We start from the raw sequence: 18,816 nt of genomic DNA, 5'->3' as shown, positions 1-18,816 counted from the left end.
GCACGATCCAGCTAGCCTTAATAATATTGCAAGGTAAATTTTGGAACTGTCTGTAGTGCATTTAAGTAGTGTTCACATAATGCTCTGGAGAGTTAGGACCTCTCATTAGAATACATTTGACTGAATATTGTGTTTGTCAAATGAAACATTTTTAACCTCTCTAATTTTATAAGGAGTTCATAAAGCATAGTATAATAGAGGAAAATATGTTTTAAAGATTACTTAGTTTTTGTAGGGAAAGTTTAATTAGCTTACATAACTTCTCCTCCCCCTTCCTTTGATGGAAGAATTAATTTTCTTTTTTCCTTTTAATGTTTGCTTATAGTATAGATCTGTTAATCACAGAAATTTTGGGCATGTGTTTTGATATCTGACCTCTTTGTAAAAATGAAGAAAAGAATTCTTAGTTTAGGTCGGCATTGTCCCTTTTCTATATATGTGTGTAGTCGAATGGACACCTTCCAAATGACTGTCATGTTTAGCTGCTGTTATCACTTTTCTTGGCAGGGTCATCTTGTATTGCCTTTTAGTAAAACTAGTTGTATAGGTATGGCAGCGTTCAACAAGTCAGGCAACAGGCAATGAGTACAAGCATCTCGTGCAATGCAGGGCATGTTACAGTCAAGAGTGCTATACTCGTGTAGCTCTAATGTGCCTGGTAACTGAGTTATTTTATAGTGACACATCCTTCTTGGTGCCAGTGGCTGAGCTGGTTTGTAGAAAAGGAGATGACAAGCACTTTGTACAGGGGTCTTCACCTAGAGAAGCAACAAGTACCTGAAAGGGTTGTTGAGTTGAGCGGAGCAACCATATATTGAAGTGCTTTGGTAGACCAGGACTGTAGCAAGATTGGTCTCACATCCCACATTGACAAACCTTGTCATGCCTATTGTGAGCTTAACCTTTTTTTTTTTTTCTTTTCCATAATTTTTTTTTTAAATAAAGCTTTAGCTGTTGCCATTTTTGATGTTGTCTGAAGTGGCATATAGAATTTTATTTTTCGGTGACTTCAATTATAATTTTTCAAACTTATATAAAAACTATATTGGCTATTTGGTGGATTCAGGGTACATTTGACTGCACTGTTGTATCCACCAGCTGTCAATGAATTTGTGATAAAATCTGAGACTACAAATGGGAGATGAACTGTAAGTTGTAAGTCAGGAATGTCCTACTGAGCCGTCCTATTCTTGCCAGATGCGTTTTCAGGTCTAGTAGAGGGGATGAAGTGAAAAACATTGTGGTGGAGAGTGCTTCCCGCTGCAGCTTCTGGTAGCCGTCTGCCTTAGATGCTTATGCAGCTGTTTCTCTTTAGAGCCTTTCCAGAGAAACAGTTATTGCTGATCCAGAAAATGTATTGTTTCATTACATTTCGTGCCTGTCTCATGTTGCATCACATCTAGCTCTGTCACAAATAAACACTTGGAATGTTTATCCCAAATCCATGTAGGATGTAATCCTGTGGAGTCAGTCTAATGAATCCTTGGTGCATCCCTGTCACTTTGGATGTTGCACAAAGGCCAGGGCTGGTGTGAAGTCCCAGATCTGGTGGCAGTGGAAATGAATGCAGCTGAGGCTCAGAGCAAATGATGGAAGAGGGTTTGCCATGGAAATGCAAAGCACTCTGTCCCTCTGTGTCAAGCAGGCTGTCTGGGCACGGGCAGAGCCTCCTGTCACTGCATGGGGAGGCCCACAGCATGTGGGGAAAGCCACCTTTCAGTGGATGTTTCTAGCAGTATGATCCATTCCTATAGGTTTTAGTTTCCAGTTGGTGATTTGGGTAAATATTGCATATAAAGCTAAAAGAAGCTAAATAATTTAGGCAGATGGTTTTCACTATTTTTTTTCACTAGTATATGTGCACATTTCCACTGAAGAATAGAAGTGGTACTTCTGACTTGGTGTGCCAAAGGACAACAAAGTGTGTCTCTGTGTCTATCCAGTTGCTGTTGAGCTGGAGTCTAAAATTAATCTCCTGTCTTTCACCTTGGGAACAACTGAAAGGCAGAGAGAGATGAAAAAATCTTGAATTCCTGGATTGAGTGTAGCTTCTTTCTTCATCCCAAGAACTTATGGGGCGTGGATCATAATTGAACACACTTTTATGTTCCCAGACTAATTTAATGGTTGTGTACCTTGGGCAGGAGAACAAGGGATTTAGAGTTGGACAATACAGTGTAATGCACTGAGCTACAACAGGATTTGTCTATTATTAACTGTGCAAAGAGATGCTGTTTAGTTGCATCCCCCACCCACATGCTATTACCAACTGGTAGATTCCTTGACTGTGAGCATGTAAAATCTGAGAGCTAACGTGTTTTTTTTTTACATTCTTCAAGATCAATGCGTAGATTCTGCCTTTCGGTTGTTGAAGTGGATGAGATTTTTCTGACTAGGTCATTGTGGAATGTTATTTTGTTTTTTGTTAAAGATAGTGCTGGTATTCTTGCTCTCTCCCTCCTTTCTCTTAAAACCTCAGTTGTTTCCGTAAGCTTATGGTACTGCATGAAAACCAATGGAGGCGTTCTGCAAATTCTCAGCTGTTAAACTGCATATGGTTTTTCCAGAATGGGATATAGGTGCCTGGATTGACAGGCTGCCGATTTAATAGTGGGGGGTGGGAGGGGTTGCAAGAGGCCTCTATGTCACGTCCCCCTCTCCCTTTCCTCCCCTACTATTTTTCAAGTCATATGTTTGTACATTATATACGGGGGATCATACTGAAAACCTGTGCCTGGCACAAAAGTTTTTCTGCTTTTAGAGAGGTTACTTGTGCTGCCATTTAGCTCAGCACTAAGTGCTTTTATTCAGCATAAAAACATTTTCTGGAGATTTTCAAGGCACTGCTGTTCTTAAATGCACTGATAGAAAGTGGCATCTCTTACAGTCAGATCGACCTTTGAGTGAATCAAGCTTATGAGACTTACCAAATGCTGCGTATGTTTATATTATTACAAGTGAAACTTTCTGATATCTTTTAATTGTACCGGGAAAAAAAACACATGAAGATTCTGCTCTGTTTCAGTCTGAAGATAAAAAATGCAGTGAGTAGTGTCCTTGATTATAGTGTGGCACAAGATTTATACAGAAACAAGTAATTATCTTTTAGGAAAAAGTACAGTACTTTTTAACAATACCGTAGGAATGTAGTATTTACTCAGCAGCTTAAGTAGACAACTTTTATAAAATATGCATGGGCTTATTAATGTTTTATTCTGAAGTACAAAAATTTCCATGCTTTACTTAATATTTATAATTTTAAACCGAAATAATCCTGAGTTTGTCACTAGGCAACTATTACTGGCCTGTAAACTGGCATTAGCCCTCTTCAATGGGAATTCTGTAAGTGGTATTCTAAAAATGCTCTTGCAGAAGTTCAGTTCAAACCAGCGTAAATTACGATAATTTACATCATAAGTGTGAAATTTTCATTGTTGCCTTTACTGTAATCAGTAATTAATATCATTCATATCCACAGTATTTGTAGGAAGAATGGGTGAATGTAGCTCACATAAAATTCTGAAGAAACGTACTTATGGTGACTGTTGCTTGTAGGAGTTTGTGTTAATGGGCAGTCTCTTCAGTGCTGCTGGTTACTGTGTAGCTGGAGTTTGGTGCAAGAAATTTGATGTATGTAACCCTACATGGTCCTGTTGCTGACAAGGTGATGAGTGCAGGCGTGCCCATGTGGGTCAAGCCGCTGTCTGGGTGTGTGCAGCATGATCGTGGTGCCCAGCTTTGCCCTCCTTGGCTGTGGGACTCGAGGGCACAGCACTGGGCTGCGGTGAGGGACAGGGATGGGGAGCAGCCCGGTCGGAGTCCTTGTCACAGCTCCCTTTCTCAGTGTGTGCATTCCCTCTTCTAGGGGATTTGTGCTCAACATTTTAAACATCTATAAGGTTTTTGGATGGAATATATCCAAAGATAAGTTATTTTCATAAAGGATAAAGGAGGAAACTTAGCATTTTAAAACCCTGTGCTTTAATCTGCCACATGAATGCAAAACTGTTGTTTTCTCCATCCTCATTTATTCTTTCTGTACTTCTGCTTGCTCCTGTCTTGTAACACAGGTGCTGTTCTTGGGGAGTGTATTAAATTTAATGAAGCTTCTCATTTGACAGGAACTATTTACATACATCTGCAGGCAGAAGATCAGCCCTTTATACTATGAGGTTTTGACTAAGAAAATTGCCTTCTCTCATTATGGCTATCTTGCACTGATGTGGTATACTGTCAGTAGTAAAACATCCAATGTGGTACTGTAATATCCAGTGGGATACTGATTTTCAGGCAGATCACAGAAGTCTAGTCATGATCTTATTCTTGGATAAGCTGCCCTGTAATCTATACAAGTCCTTCTCCCTTCATTTCCAGCCTGAACAAGAAATGCAAAAGCTCCTTGACAGTCCTCTTCAGCAACTGTTACTTTGAATAATTTGCAGAAGATGCTTTGAAAAGTCAAGTTACCCTTTACCTTTTTAGGAGATGATTTGGCATCATTAAAAGGCAGTTGAGCTGTGAATGGCCATGTGGATGTCAAGAGCTCTTGACATTTGTCCAGCCCTGTTTGTTACATTTCAGGATGTTGGAGACTTCCCTACGTACTGTCAGTTGTTGTGATCGGTGTTAAATTGCAAGGAATTAATTTCAAAAGCAGGCCCTGATGAGCCAGGTAGCAGGAGGTGAAAATAGAAAGCCATTCAAGGTTTGTTCTAGGCTGACTGACTACAAGAACGTTTTTCCTGTGACTTTGCAAGTAGAGAGCTGGGGAGGAAGGGCAGGAACAAGACAGTAGTATGCTTGCTTCGCTTACTTAATAAAGGTAGGAACACAAACACAGTAAGAATTGCCTTTGCAAGGGTTTTGTGCTGGCTTTGACCCCAAAAGTTTCAAAAAAGCTGACAAAGTGTCAAAAGTAAGCTCTACACCAGCAGAAAGTGTCCTTATTAAATCAAAGAACGAATAGCTCTGAGACATAGATAAGGGTGTTTATGGACAGTAAGCATGTATGATGACAAATATACAACCATTTTCAGTGTCTCTGGGCAATTAGGAAGATATTTTGTCATTGGTGGTAGGAGGAGGGGAGAGGGCATAATCCTCCTTAGAATGGTAACATACTGTGTTGCAGAGCACCAGGAGGAACTAACAGCATTTTCTGTGTGGGTTTTATTACTTGGCAGGATCTACTATGACTAATCTCAAAAGACTGCTTTTTTTAAAAAAAAGTTGCCTGTATTTATATACATTACAGTTTGTTAGCCAAAAAAAACAACCCCACCTTATCAAACCATGTATGGTCTTTATTTGTAAAATATTTCTGCTTGCTAAACGTTGCTTGAAAACTGTGTAGCTGTGAAGGCAGTCACTTAGTTGTCAGAGCTCAGGGCTCCCATGTTAATCACAACAACCATGTGTAAGGAAAGAGCTGACCCAGACTCCACCAGTGATCCTCTTCAGTCAGGATAACATCTGCACTCCATTTTCTTCTTTTATATAATTACATCTGTTGAGGTTTTCTTAATACTTAGCATGCAGAGAGGAGAGTTCTTCTCAAATTATGAATTAAATATGTTCTTTTAAGAGGAATAAAGCCAAGTGGCTAATGCAACAGCCTAACTTTAACTTATTTAAGATCTCTGGTGAACAGAACACTTGCCTAAAGCAAAAGCACCTCACAGGAACTTTTCTTTCAGTGGGATTTCTTGGAATTATTTATTAAATTAAAAAATTTTTTTTGCACTTTTACAGTTGGGTCGGACAAAAGTCATGGGCAAAAGTCAGCACCAGATAATTTTTGCTTAAGTTGTTAAATTTGAAAACAAATGACGAACAAACCAGAATAAATGACTCTATTTTATGAAATTGAAATGTAATGGGAACCAGACTCGTATCCAACGAGCCTCCAGATAGAGTCCGTTCTTGCTTTGAAACTGTAATCACTGTCTGGCTATGTGTGCGGGACGCACAGGAGCATGTCTGGTGTGTGAGATAATGGGTTTGGATTTGCAACGCGGCGCAGCTCAGCCTGGCAGCCAGAGCTCTCCCCTTGGCTCAGGCCACCTCGTTTCTCCCTGCCCCAGCCTGGTGCTTGAACCGATGGCATAGAGTTTGTGAATCTGTGTGGGGTTTTGGGGTCTCGGGGCCATGAGGGGTGCCTGGGGGAGGTGCAGAACAGCAATGTTGTCCAGCTCTAAGACTGTTTCTAATTAGTTTTTAGTAAGCAGTCAGGAAAACATAAGCATTAGATATGTTCAGGTTTTAATGAGTTTGCTTCCTGGAAATCCTTTGCTCATTAGTCTGTGAAAACTTACAGCTGTCAACTAAAATTTGGGCGAGAATTCTCTGTAATAATTTCTGAAGCCATTCCCCTGAGGATACCCAAATTTAAATGTGATTGACCTGAAGGTGAGAATGTTGATCACTGGGTGACATGGAATAGGAAAGCTAAGTTTCCTGGCTCTGGTGAAGCAGGACAGGCCTGCTGACTGCTCTTGACATGCCCAGCTTTACAGCAGTAGGTAAACTAGGCTGCTATATTCAGGAAAAGCCCTTGCCTGAGAGAGAGAATAACTAATAGTGTAAAGCTACTGGCTTATCATAGATTTGTCTAACACTGTGCACCGATTTCCCCTTTAAAACAAAAAAAAGCCTACACCAAGACCACTTACTTCCTTTCCCCTCCCTTTTATGTAGCTGTAATCCTGCTTACTGCGAGTGCTTTTGAAACACCAAGTGTGAATTAGGTACAAGGAGATGCTCAAAAGTGTTTGGCTTTTTGCTGTTTCTTCTATTACAGCTTTTTGTCAGATGCTTTTATGTCTGCATGAAGCAGATGGTCCTCTTGTATAAATTGACTGAACACCACATGTGAAAAAATCTGAATGTTTATTGATTTAAGTAGATGAACACACTCTCAGTAGAGTAAGTCTGTCTGACTATCAGGTTGTACTAATAGAGTAAGTTGGAAACCGTGTGGAAGTCAAAACAAAACTCCATGTAAGACTCCTTCTTTTCTCTGCTAGTGTTTAATTATTGGAGGTGGCCCATGTGGCTTGCGGACTGCCATAGAACTTGCTTTCTTGGGAGCCAAAGTCGTTGTCGTGGAGAAGCGGGACACTTTTTCAAGAAACAATGTATTGCATCTCTGGCCTTTTACAATTCACGACCTCCGGGGACTGGGAGCAAAGAAATTTTATGGAAAATTCTGTGCAGGATCTATTGATCACATCAGTAAGTATCTCAAGGCATGGGCACTGTTCAGGTAAGAGGTGTGCTGAGGTCAGAAGATCAGTGGAGACTTTATTTGGCATGCACAAGTGCATGCACACACACACACACACAGATGAAGAAAAATGCTCTTATTTATCCAAAATGACAATTGAACAAATGACAGTCTTATGGAGCAGCTTTTCTCTTGGTCTGGTTTTGTTAAACAGTAAGTTTTTATTACAGAGTATGAAGGATATTGATATTGATTCTGGTATGTTGAAGGTAGACGCAACCCTTAATCTAATGAGAAAATGTACAAAAATGGGCTATTTTACAGGGCAATACGCTCTAAAATTTTCTATCCTAATATGGTCAATATATTGGTAACAGATCCTTTAAATATCATTAAGAAGGAGAACTCTAAAAAAATATTCTAAGAAACCCACTAAAATTAGTTTCATTACCTATGAGACTGTGCTGCAAGAGGAAAATGAGATGGAAGAGAACAACATCCTATGGTGGCTGCTACATTTGCATTTGTCACACTATGAGAAATAATGCTGCACGCTTATGTTGACAACGAATATCAGTTTGATGGCATGCCAGTAGCAGCTGTGATTACTTGCATATTAAATGCAACTTTGTTTCTTGTTGTCTACAGGTATTCGACAACTTCAACTTATCCTCTTCAAAGTTGCACTTATACTAGGAGTTGAAATCCATGTGAATCTAGAATTCATGAAAGTCCTGGAACCTCCTGAAGACCAAGAAAACCAAAGTATTGTTTATCATAAAGTAGTTCTGTTCACAGTAACTTCTTTTCGTGAAAAACATTATATGAAATCATTCAGGGTAGTTGAATTTTGGTGAAAGAAATGGGAGGGTTTGCCCTTCTTACTCAGCTAGGTTTGCTACATGCAGTCGTAAGGATGATAAGTATCATTGTGACAGAGCACTGATAATTCTTAAAATACGACCCAGTCTGAGATGTTGAGGTTTTGCACTATGCCTTCTGGCATGCGTTTGAGGCTTTGTAGGGAGTCTGGTGTGGCTTTTTGGTATCTTCTTGCAAAAACAATTTTTGATTGATAATATAAATATTGAGGATGGATTAAGCTTTCTGGGCCTCATTTTGCATTCACATTTGATGTAACTCCCACTGGCACACAGAATCTTATCAGCCATCTTATGCAGGATTTTTAAACAAAATAGAGAAAGATTTGTCATTCTTTTTTTCTGTTTCTTTTTCTAAGATTAGTACTTAGGATGTAGCAGCAGATAGAGTATTTTAAAATTTTACTGTAACTAAAATGCTGGGCTATCTCTTAAAAGGGTCATATAGTGTCAGTAGGATAAATATAGTTTTAAGTAGTTTAAGCATATCTAATTTTTATATGGACAATAAAAACATTTTCACATAACCATCTTTGTGTTAATGCAAAGATCTCATTTAGCATTGTGGTAACGCAAAGATCTAATTGAGCTTTGTGAGTATGCTTCCATTTAATTTCTGTTTAGAAGACAATTGAAAGTATTGATGATGAAATGCTATGTTTCTTCTTTTAATACGTAGCCCTTCCTTGCTGTAACTGCATATATATACTGTCCTGATAAAGTAACTGTGGGGCTATTTCTATGAGAATGAAGTGCTTAAGTGTATTCTTGTGATATGGGTCTGAGTGGAAGCTTAGAGCATTAGGTGATCCAAATGAAGCCTTCCATTTCTTTTATTGTCAGTTTACAAGCCTGACACCCTATAATACAGCCTGAATGTAGCTTGGACTGCAGCAGAACTTCCCTCCATCAGACCAAGGCAGAATTCAGCTCTTTGAATGAGAAACGGACCATTTATCTTATTGCCCTTTCTTCAGACTCTGAAATCACATCTCCATTGTATGACTGAAGAATGAATAAATATTCTTCTTTGTGTTCTTAGAGATTGGTTGGAGGGCTGAATTTCTCCCCATGGATCACCCTTTGTCAGAGTATGAGTTTGATGTTATTATTGGTGCAGATGGCCGCAGGAACACGTTAGAAGGTAGGTGAATATCTGCTTTTATCCTTATTAATGGTCTTTAGAGTATATTGGAAGGCCTGAAAGTCAAAGGAGAACACAAAGCAATCTACTGAAGTCTGTGTGGGAACTATTTTTTCTGTGTTATCTTCTGCTTTTGTTGTGAATTTGTAGCTCAAAATAAAGACATTTAATATAATTACTGATATACTGCAGATACACTGTGTATCTGCGTTACCTATAAAATGCATCATGATGCTGTTGGGCTTGCTTCAAGGTTAAGTAATGCTATGACGATTTAACTTTAAGGAGGCTGACAAGATACATGTCAGGAGTTGCATAGTCTTTGCTATTGTGCCATAAATGTGCACTATTGTGTTTGAAATAATGACTAAAATGTGACTGCCAGGTATTTAATGAAGGCATCAGAGGTATTGCTCCTTTATAGAGGTGACTTAACTTTAGAACCAGTTACTTTTGGATACCAAAAGATAGTAAGTAACTCCAAGGTGTGGGGGAAGAGGACAGGAATGCTTCATGAACTTGAGTCACTGTGGAGAATTCAGACCACCTGAGCTCGCTCTTAGCAAGACACTAGCTAAGCTGCTCCTGTACCACGTGAACAAACGTGTTAATTATATATTCCCCTTGTAGCTTTAATTATATCTGTGTTAGTTCACTAAGTACACCGTTTCCTTTTTTATTATTAGCTTCATAGTTTGTCTGTTTATTCTTGTATCTGCCAGCCACAATATGCTTAAAGTTAATTCCTTATAATGTTCTATTAGAAAATTCCTCACGCTATTTTCCACCTATCTCCCATAAAAGACTTTAAATAATCAGGTATCAGCAAAGCAAAATTATTCTTACCTCAGCTGCAGACTCTACTGGGAAGTTAATGGTTATTGTCGTACCAGGATCTAAGGGAATATTTGGTGCACTGAAGATTGTTTACATACAGAAGCTGGTGTTGTTGTATTAGATCTATCCCAATGAAGTAACAAGAGCATATCAAGAAGCACAGAGACAAAAATTCATAGGTGATTTATTTCTTAGAAAATACAGGTATTCTATGAAAGGTCATCTGTAATTGGCTAAAAATACTCTAAAGATCCTCTGTCCTATTTCAGAATTTACTTAAAGAGAAGGCAAAGAGGGAAAAAAAAAAAGTGTGATTGCAAGATTGTGGCTTAGCGGGCTTTTTTTTGTGTAAAGAGGAAGCTAGGGTGGAGTGAGAGAGCAAGTAACTTTGCAGTCAGTCTCACCTTGGAAGTAGAAACAGTTAAGCCCTTGAATATTTTTCAACCTCTAATGTCTTTGAAGAACCTCATTAGCTGGTAGTGTCTGCACCTAAGCACTGTTATAGGGGTTTCTATTTTTCAGATCTTTCTCTGCTGCTTTTGTCTGCTGATCTCTTGCATGTTTTTTTGTTTACCACCTATAGAACAAAATTCTTACTTGCTATTTAGCCTGTTAAAAATGTTTTCCTCCATTAAAATTGATCTGATTTTCTTCAGTCATCATTTGTCCTTAACTTCTTTCCATGCTCAACAGCCTTCCATAGTTCCCCTCCAGACTTTTTTTTTTTTTTTTTTTTTAATGAGACTTCATCTTGAATGCAGTACAGCTCCAGTTTTGCAGCTGGAACTGGGGAGAAATGACTCTTTGCATTGGAGGAATGATGGAATCTGCTGATGGTGTGGTGTTTGAAATGTAATACTGAGCTGCCTGGAGCTGACCCTCCCTGAAAGTCCATCATGAAGTTTCCAGTGTTCTTAATGTTTTACTTTTCTTGACAGGTTTCAGGAGGAAGGAGTTTCGTGGAAAGCTGGCTATAGCTATCACTGCCAATTTTATAAACAGAAATACAACTGCAGAAGCCAAGGTAGAAGAAATTAGTGGTGTTGCTTTCATCTTCAATCAGAAGTTCTTCCAGGATCTTAAAGAAGAAACGGGTGGGTGCATCCTCTTTTTTTTTTCCACAACCAAATATAAGAGGTAGTAGAGGAACTCTTTATGTGCTAGACCACCTTCCTATTCCTATTAACATTGATTTAAACATACTGTATAAAAAACCCAAGTGATTAAATGCTGTTGATGTCAAGAGTCTTGCAGATGGAGGTGTCCATTTATGGTACAGTGGGATTATTATTTTTTTTTTAGCTTGGACACTGCCACATCATGACTTGTTATAATGTTTAAATTTTTCCTAACTGTAAAAATGTCTGCTATGTTGAACTAGTTTAGAAGTGTTCTCAGTGCCCAGAGATTTCCCTTAAGACATGGTTTGTTTTGTTTGTATCCATTCACATACTGAATAGCTTACACTCTGTGAAAAAGGCTCTGCCCTTCTGGGAGGAGTTTATTCTTGCTTTTTGATATGTAGATCTGATAAACTGAAAAGAACTAGACAGGAAATCTGCCTCAAATACTTAAAATATAAACTGTGAAATACATTTTTATGGAAAGAGGTTTCAGAATAGTTGCATCCACTGTCAGTACAAGAATTCTGTTCTTGATTTACAGCTGAGTTTCTTTTATTTTTTAACTTATTATTATAATATCAACCACAACTCCTGGTTAGAGTCAATGCCAGAGCCCTAGCAACCTAAAAAGCACTTTGTTCCCTTGGCTCCCCTTTTCTACCTTGGAAGATTAAGGCTGTCCTTAACTAGCTGTTCCTTAAAAGGGTGCTAAATAACTTTAAATTATGCTGAGGCAAACTCTTGTGGGGTAACGCCAGTCTCTTCTTTTGTTTGGTTTTATAGCATATTGTCCACTAATGCTTCATCCCAGCTGGGAAAGTGAATTTATACCAAGAAGAAAATGCACCTGTGGGGATCAATCACATGTTGTTAGTAAATGATACAGACAATGGGCTGTACTTAGTAACAAATGTATTATCTCTTTTCAGGAATTGACCTGGAGAATATTGTTTACTATAAAGATAGCACTCATTATTTTGTGATGACAGCAAAAAAGCAGAGTCTTCTGGACAAAGGAGTGATTATTAATGTATGTAAAAATGCTGGCTAAAACCCTATTTTATTTACTTGGCACAGAATAAGTGTGAACATCTGCATAAATGTTGTTGCATGTTATAGAGGGTGTTTATAGACTTACTAGATCACTTCATTAAGGCTCAGATCACTTAGATCTTATTCTGAGGGTTTTTTTTGTTGTTTTGGTTTTTTCTCCAGTCAGCACCAAGTTTCTGCAGAGAACCAAAAACAATACTTCCTAAATTTGTGGTTATGAAACTGGCTGAAATGGGATCTTGACTCACCTTAGCAGTACATGGTGTGGTCATTACACCAGAAAATAAAAACATCATTTATCTAAAGTTGAACTTAGCACAGCCGTGTCCAGTTTTATCAGGCAAATAAGGAAGCATTAAAACCTACCTTAAACTGAATTGCAAATTCTCTAAAGTGGGTGAAACATGGTAGAAGTAGGCTATAAACATGGTGGCCTGAACTTTAAAGGTACTTGGGACTTTGAGGCCTTTTTTTAATTAGTATTACTTTGTTTTCTTTGATTTTTTTTGTTTTTTTCCTCCTTCTGCAAGGTGTAGGGGTATTATTTTTTTGTTGTTTGTTTCTAGAAAGTATTTTGGCACTGTTTGAAATTTCTCTTCCTGGAAACCCAAGAGAGGTCAGCTTTTCTGTATGAAGTAAGGCAGTGCCAAAACAGTCAAGTATAATTTCCCTAAGGAAGTACTTTTGAGGAGCTATTAGATGGCTTTTTGGCTTTCTGATGGGACCACTAAGCTCAGCGCCACAGTTTGCTGCCCTTTTGGAGGATGGGCTCCCAGGGCAGAGCAGCTGGACTTGAGGAGCTGGTGTTTGTAGGTGGGGGCAGTCCCAAGAAGTGGGTGAGCAGTTTGGAGAAAAGCAGCTGCAGCTGTGGCCTGTTGGAGCTGTTTTTCTGACCTGCTTATGTCTGAGTGGAATAAAAGTTTAAAACAGGTGGGCTAACAGCATTTCTGTGGAAACATCCCTGTGATTAGGGGTCTCATCCATGATTAAGCTGTAAATAGATACTGCCTTTTCACTGGCTTTAAGTAGGGTGACCTGTAAAGGCAGGGTTCTTCACCACACTGGCCAAAAAAAGCCCAAACCAGAACAACAGAAAAGCTTCTATGACCCCAGTTTGAATGTGTTGTTATTGAGACGTTGAGTTAAACCTTCAGGCTGAGACCTGCATGTTATATCATCAGTATGTTGGTATTTGTGCTCTCGTGTGGTTTCAGATGTGGGGTCCACACATACAAAAAATCATTACAGTGATGCTGAGAACATCTTTTGATGGGAGGGAAGTAATGTTATGCAAATAACACATAACTGAGGAACTGGGAGGCACTATAATACTCTATTGTAAATAAAGCTGCTTATTTAGTGTTGGCATAGAGAGTTCCTGTTTTGGGATGGTACAGTAATCTACATTTGTGTATTAACTTTCTGGAGGAGGTGACAAGTCTCCTTGTAATGTGGTTCATTATGCTGTGAGATATGTGGTTGCCACTCATGCTATGGAACTGCAACCTTCCAATCCAGAGAGGATAGTTGGCATATATAATCCTACATGCTTCTCTCCTTGCAGGACTATATTGATACTGAGTTTCTCCTCTGTGGGGAAAACGTGAACCAGAGCAATTTGCTGTCCTACGCCAGAGAAGCTGCTGACTTTGCCACCAATTACCAACTGCCTTCCTTGGATTTTGCAATTAACCACTATGGGCAACCAGACGTAGCAATGTTTGATTTCACTTCCATGTATGCATCTGAAAATGCTGCACTAGTGAGAGAGAGGCACAGACATCAGCTCCTGGTGGCACTTGTTGGAGATAGTTTGCTTGAGGTATATCTTGGAATGTCTTTCAAGTAGTCTGTCTTTATTTTTTTCTTAATCCAGACGTTCAGTCTACCCACCAAAACAAACCATCCTCTCTTAAATGTCCTGAAACAATGGTACCCTCTTTAGAATATTTTTTTTTCCCTCTCTCTCCTTTTTTTTTGGTGTGTGCCATAGTTCATGTCATAACTAGTGCTTGGCTGGCAGTCTCTGGCTGAGATCCTGTTTTGCTTGATGCAAGTTGTATTTCTGTCTGAAAACTGAGCTGTGTCCTCAGCTTGGGTGCATGGCATAATTTTTCCATTATAGAGAAAAACTTGGTCCACATTTTTATTGCAGTCTCTTTGCCTTAATATTTTCTCTTTCTGAAGTGAAAAATGTATGTGGCAACAAATTTGGTAGGGTTGTTGTTTGTTTTTTTTTTAACCTCACGCTGACAGCCTGAAGTGTTTGAAAAGATCAATCCAAAGCAAAATTAGGAGATGAGAGAAAGGCATCTTTTGTCCCTTTTTTTGCTTGACAAATTCTTGAGTATTGAGTCTTTTTTTTTTTTCTCAGATTTTAACTTTTGAGGTTAAGAAATTTACTTTCAAATGTAGAAGTTAAAAAGAGAAAAAGTGAAACCAGTCTTTTTCATTACCTAAGAGCTGGAGGACAGAAATGTCTGAAAACTGCTAGAGTTGACTGTGTTTTTTAACTCTTTCTGGGCTACTTTTTTTAAGTCAGTATGGAACTCTGGACTCCAAATTCACATTGCAAGTTACTTTTGTAATAAGACCTTAAGAAATACAAGGAATTACAAAGTAAATGCTTCTTACAGCCCTTCTGGCCAATGGGTACTGGCTGTGCAAGAGGCTTCTTAGCTGCTTTTGATACTGCATGGATGGTGCGGAGCTGGGCTCAAGGAAAACCCCCGTTAGAAATTCTTGCTGAACGGTGAGTGCTGCTTTTGTCTTCTCCATAGTTTCTAGTTGCTTTAAAGCCAAATCCTGAAACAAGTCTAAATAAATACTTTAGCACTAACAGCTTTCATAGTTGATATCTGATTTTTAACACTGCATTTTAGCTTAGTAAATGATGATGCCCTCATCATTGAGACTGATAAATGTGTAGCAAAGGAGAATTGCTATAATGCTGCATCTTAAGCTTCTGTATGTAACTCTCTTTGACCAGAGCAAAAAATCTGTTGTTAAATACACTAGCAATCCTGGTGTCACCATGGTCTAATGGTTGAAGTTGCTGACTTTGGTCCTGATGGCAATTACCCCTGCTCTGCTACAGCTGCCCAGACTGTTTCGGGGCAGATATATAATAGAAATAGTCATGGTTGTGGTAATGCAAGTAGAAGGATTACTCAATACAGTGCTTTCAGAAGTTTTAAGATAGAAGCCTGTGGTATGACTCAAACACAGCATATTCCCAAATGGAAAATTGAACAGCATAATAAAAAAGGCTGTGGTGGTTATAGGAATTGCAGAATGACAGGATTTAGTGCTGTTATGTGGTAAAGAAGTTACTCTTTGGGTGGATGTTAAAGCAAAACCAGATGACTGAATGATGTAACCTCCTTATTTATTTTTTTTTTTTTTTTTTTTTTCTTCACCCCCTTCTTTTTCTTGCTCACTTCCTGCCTCAGGAAAATATGGACATAAGTTCTAAGAGTCAGTCTTTTTGTTGTCCTTCTTCTGTCTGGCATCCTTCTTTTGCTGAGTGGCGATAAGAAATGGGGTGGCTGCATTATGCATTTACTGCATAACACTTGTCCTGGCAGAATCAAAATAAGGTGGAGGCAGCTGCAAAATCCTCCGAACTCTTTATATAATAAATATTTACTTTAATCAATCTCTTGTATCTTTTTTTTTTCTCTATAAGAGAGAGCATTTATCGACTCCTGCCTCAGACTACCCCTGAAAATATTAACAAGAATTTTGACCAGTATACAATTGACCCAGGAACAAGATATCCAAACTTGAACTCAAGCTGTGTTCGACCTCACCAGGTTAGTACTTATAAGGCTTGCTTGTGAAATCACAGTTCGTTCTTTTTTTTTGTCCAGGAGAAATACGGCTGCAAGTAGTGCATAAGCAAAATCTGCAAGACACTCCTTAATTTAGAACCAGCTGTTGGTAAAGTTAACCTAAAAATAAAACTTTTTTTTTTAAAATCTCCAAGCAATTCTAACATTATGCTGCTAATTTATCTTACTTGTAGGTGAGACAGTTGTACGTTACCAATGAGTTACAACAATGTCCTCTTGAAAGAGTAAGCTCCATTAGAAGATCAGTGAATCTCTCAAGGCATGGTATGCGACATCTCATGTTTGCTGTGGCTTAATGTTTGGTCTTTTCTGAACATATGAAAACTGACTGAAATGCTTGCTCTCCACTGTAACTGCAGAGTCAGATATTCGACCTAACAAGCTTTTGACCTGGTGTCAGAAACAGACAGAAGGGTACCGTAACGTTAACGTCACAGACCTGACTACCTCCTGGAAAAGTGGCCTTGCGTTGTGTGCAATTATCCATCGCTTCAGACCTGACCTCATGTAAGTGACATCTGTAGATCTTGTTGAGTGTTGGATATATTAAGCATTTACCAAAGTATAGTGTAAGACCAACTAGCACAACGCTGATACTCTACAGTCCCCTTCTATTGCTGGTTTTTACATGGAGGTGCACACCATTGCCAGGTTTGGGGGATGGAGAGGGTGGGGTTGGTTTTGCTTTGTTTTTTCTTTATGTCCTTGCATGCCATTTAAAATGAAATATATATGCTTTCAAAGAGCTAGGAAGGCTTTGAACCTTATGACTTATGATCATGTTTGTGGGAGTCATATAGCCATTTAAAACAAAAATTGCAGTGCTTGAAGAATGTGAGAGTTACATTCCCAAGTCCCTGGAGACAGGTTTTTAGTGTATGTTTAAAACCACAGCCATAATGGCACAGTCCTGAGTTACAGAAATACCTGGATGAGCCTTAAATGAGCCATCTTCTGTGTGTTGTAGTGGTTGCTGTGACAGTCATGTAGGGAAATGCTGGGCCATGGAGGTGCACAGGAGATGGTGGTTTTGCACAACTCATTGTCCAGAAGAGTGCAGTGCCCTTGCACATGGGCTTTGCAACAAGGGGTGGCTCTTGAAAATTAACTGCTTTAGGGATTGAATGTAAGCCAGCATTCCCCTTTTGATAGTGTTTCTGGGGTCTTTAACCCTACAAGATCTGATTTGTGAGGTTCCTTGTCTAGATATCAGAGGATCAGTGTGTCAGGAAACAGGCGTAAGGAAATGGCAATTGCTGGGCCTACTTAGAGTCATAGGCTCATTTAGGTTGGAAAAGATCATTAAGATCCTCAAGTCCAACGGGTAACCCAGGACTGCCAAGTCTGCCACTAAAGCATGTTGCCAAGCACCGTATCTACATGTTTTTAAAACACCTCCAGGGATGGCAATTCCACCACCTCCCTGGGCAGCCTGTTCCAGTGCTTCACCACACTTTCAGTGAGGACATTTTTCCTAATATCCAACCTGATGCTTCCCTGGTATAGACTGAGGCTGTTTCGTCTTGTTCTGTCGCTTGTTACCTGGGAGAAGAGACCGACCCCCACCCGCCTACAGCCCCTGTCAGGGAGTTATAGGGAGCGATAAGGTCCCCCCTGAGTCTCCTCTCCAGGCTGAACATCCCCAGTTCCCTCAGCCACTCCTTGTAAGAGCTGTGCTTCAGACCCTTCACCAGCCTCACTGCCCTTCTCTGGACACGCTCCAGGACCTCTATGTCCCCTTGAAGTGAAAGGCCCAAAACTGAACACAGGATTTGAGGTGTGGCCTCACCAGTGCTGAGTACAGGGGGATGATCACCGCCCTTGTCCTGCTGGCCACGCTGTTTCATATACAAGCCAGGATGCTGTTGGCCACCTTGGCCACCTGGGCACACTGCTGGTCATGGTCAGCCAGCCATCAAGCAGCAGCCCCAGGTCCTTTACCTCTGGGCAGCTTTCCAGCCACTCTGCCCCCAGCCTGTAGCGCTGTGTGGGGCTGGTGTGACCCAAGGGCAGGATCTGGCACTTCTCCTTGTTGAACCTCACACAATTGGCCTTACCCCATTGGTCCAGCCTGTCCAGATCCCTCTGCAGAGCCTTCCTGCCCTCCAGCACATCAACACTGCCGCCCAGATTGGCATCCTCTGCAAACTTACTGAGAGTGCACTCAATCCCCTCATCCAGATCATCAATAAAGTTATTAAGCAGGACTGGCCCCAGTACTGAGCTCTGGGGGATCACCACTTGTGACTGGCTGCCAGCTGGTTTTTACTCCATTTACTACCACTCTTTGGGCTCGGCCAGCCAGCCAGCTTTTAACCCAGCGTAGAGTACACCTGTCCCAGCCATGAGCAGCCAGTTTCTCCAGGAGACTGCAGTGGGAGATGCTTGATGCAGTAGTGACTCATCTGTCCTCTCACCAGTCTCCAAAATGCAGTGGATGCATTCTCTTGCCTTCCTACACAGACTTAGGAGTCACATATGAATTATTGTCAGCTTCTCTTTATTGTGGATAAATGAAAGAAATGATTGAGCTCCCTTATGAGGTGTGATAAGTTGGAAAAGTTGGAAAAAATAGGAGTGATACCCAGGGTGCTTGTTTGTACAGCTTTGCAGAGGAAGAGTTTGCCAGATTGTAAGAATAAGATACTTTTTTTTGCCTTGGGTTAGTTTCGAAAAAAAACAAAAGGGAATAATGGAT

The 18,816-nt window shown here is 39.9% G+C and overlaps 1 protein-coding gene across 9 annotated transcripts in view; it reads left to right on the top strand.

Moving 5' to 3' along the window:
* MICAL2 (microtubule associated monooxygenase, calponin and LIM domain containing 2) overlaps positions 1 to 18,816 on the top strand; it is a 132,782-nt gene that overhangs the window by 37,374 nt on the left and 76,592 nt on the right. For all 9 annotated transcript variants that reach the window (XM_080404614.1, XM_080404613.1, XM_080404612.1 and 6 more), the window contains exons 3-12: positions 7,026 to 7,233; positions 7,874 to 7,990; positions 9,149 to 9,250; positions 11,026 to 11,181; positions 12,141 to 12,241; positions 13,829 to 14,086; positions 14,901 to 15,016; positions 15,953 to 16,079; positions 16,292 to 16,382; positions 16,478 to 16,625. In XM_080404614.1, coding sequence (XP_080260740.1) covers positions 7,026 to 7,233; positions 7,874 to 7,990; positions 9,149 to 9,250; positions 11,026 to 11,181; positions 12,141 to 12,241; positions 13,829 to 14,086; positions 14,901 to 15,016; positions 15,953 to 16,079; positions 16,292 to 16,382; positions 16,478 to 16,625 — 1,424 coding nt within the window. The remainder of the gene's footprint in view (positions 1 to 7,025; positions 7,234 to 7,873; positions 7,991 to 9,148; positions 9,251 to 11,025; positions 11,182 to 12,140; positions 12,242 to 13,828; positions 14,087 to 14,900; positions 15,017 to 15,952; positions 16,080 to 16,291; positions 16,383 to 16,477; positions 16,626 to 18,816) is intronic.

The sequence above is a fragment of the Falco punctatus genome (genome assembly GCF_963210335.1).
Source record: "Falco punctatus genome assembly, chromosome: 10".
Taxonomy (NCBI): Eukaryota; Metazoa; Chordata; class Aves; order Falconiformes; family Falconidae; genus Falco; species Falco punctatus.
The sequence above is the reverse complement of the archived record's forward strand: the minus strand, read 5'-3'. Positions and strand labels throughout refer to the sequence as shown.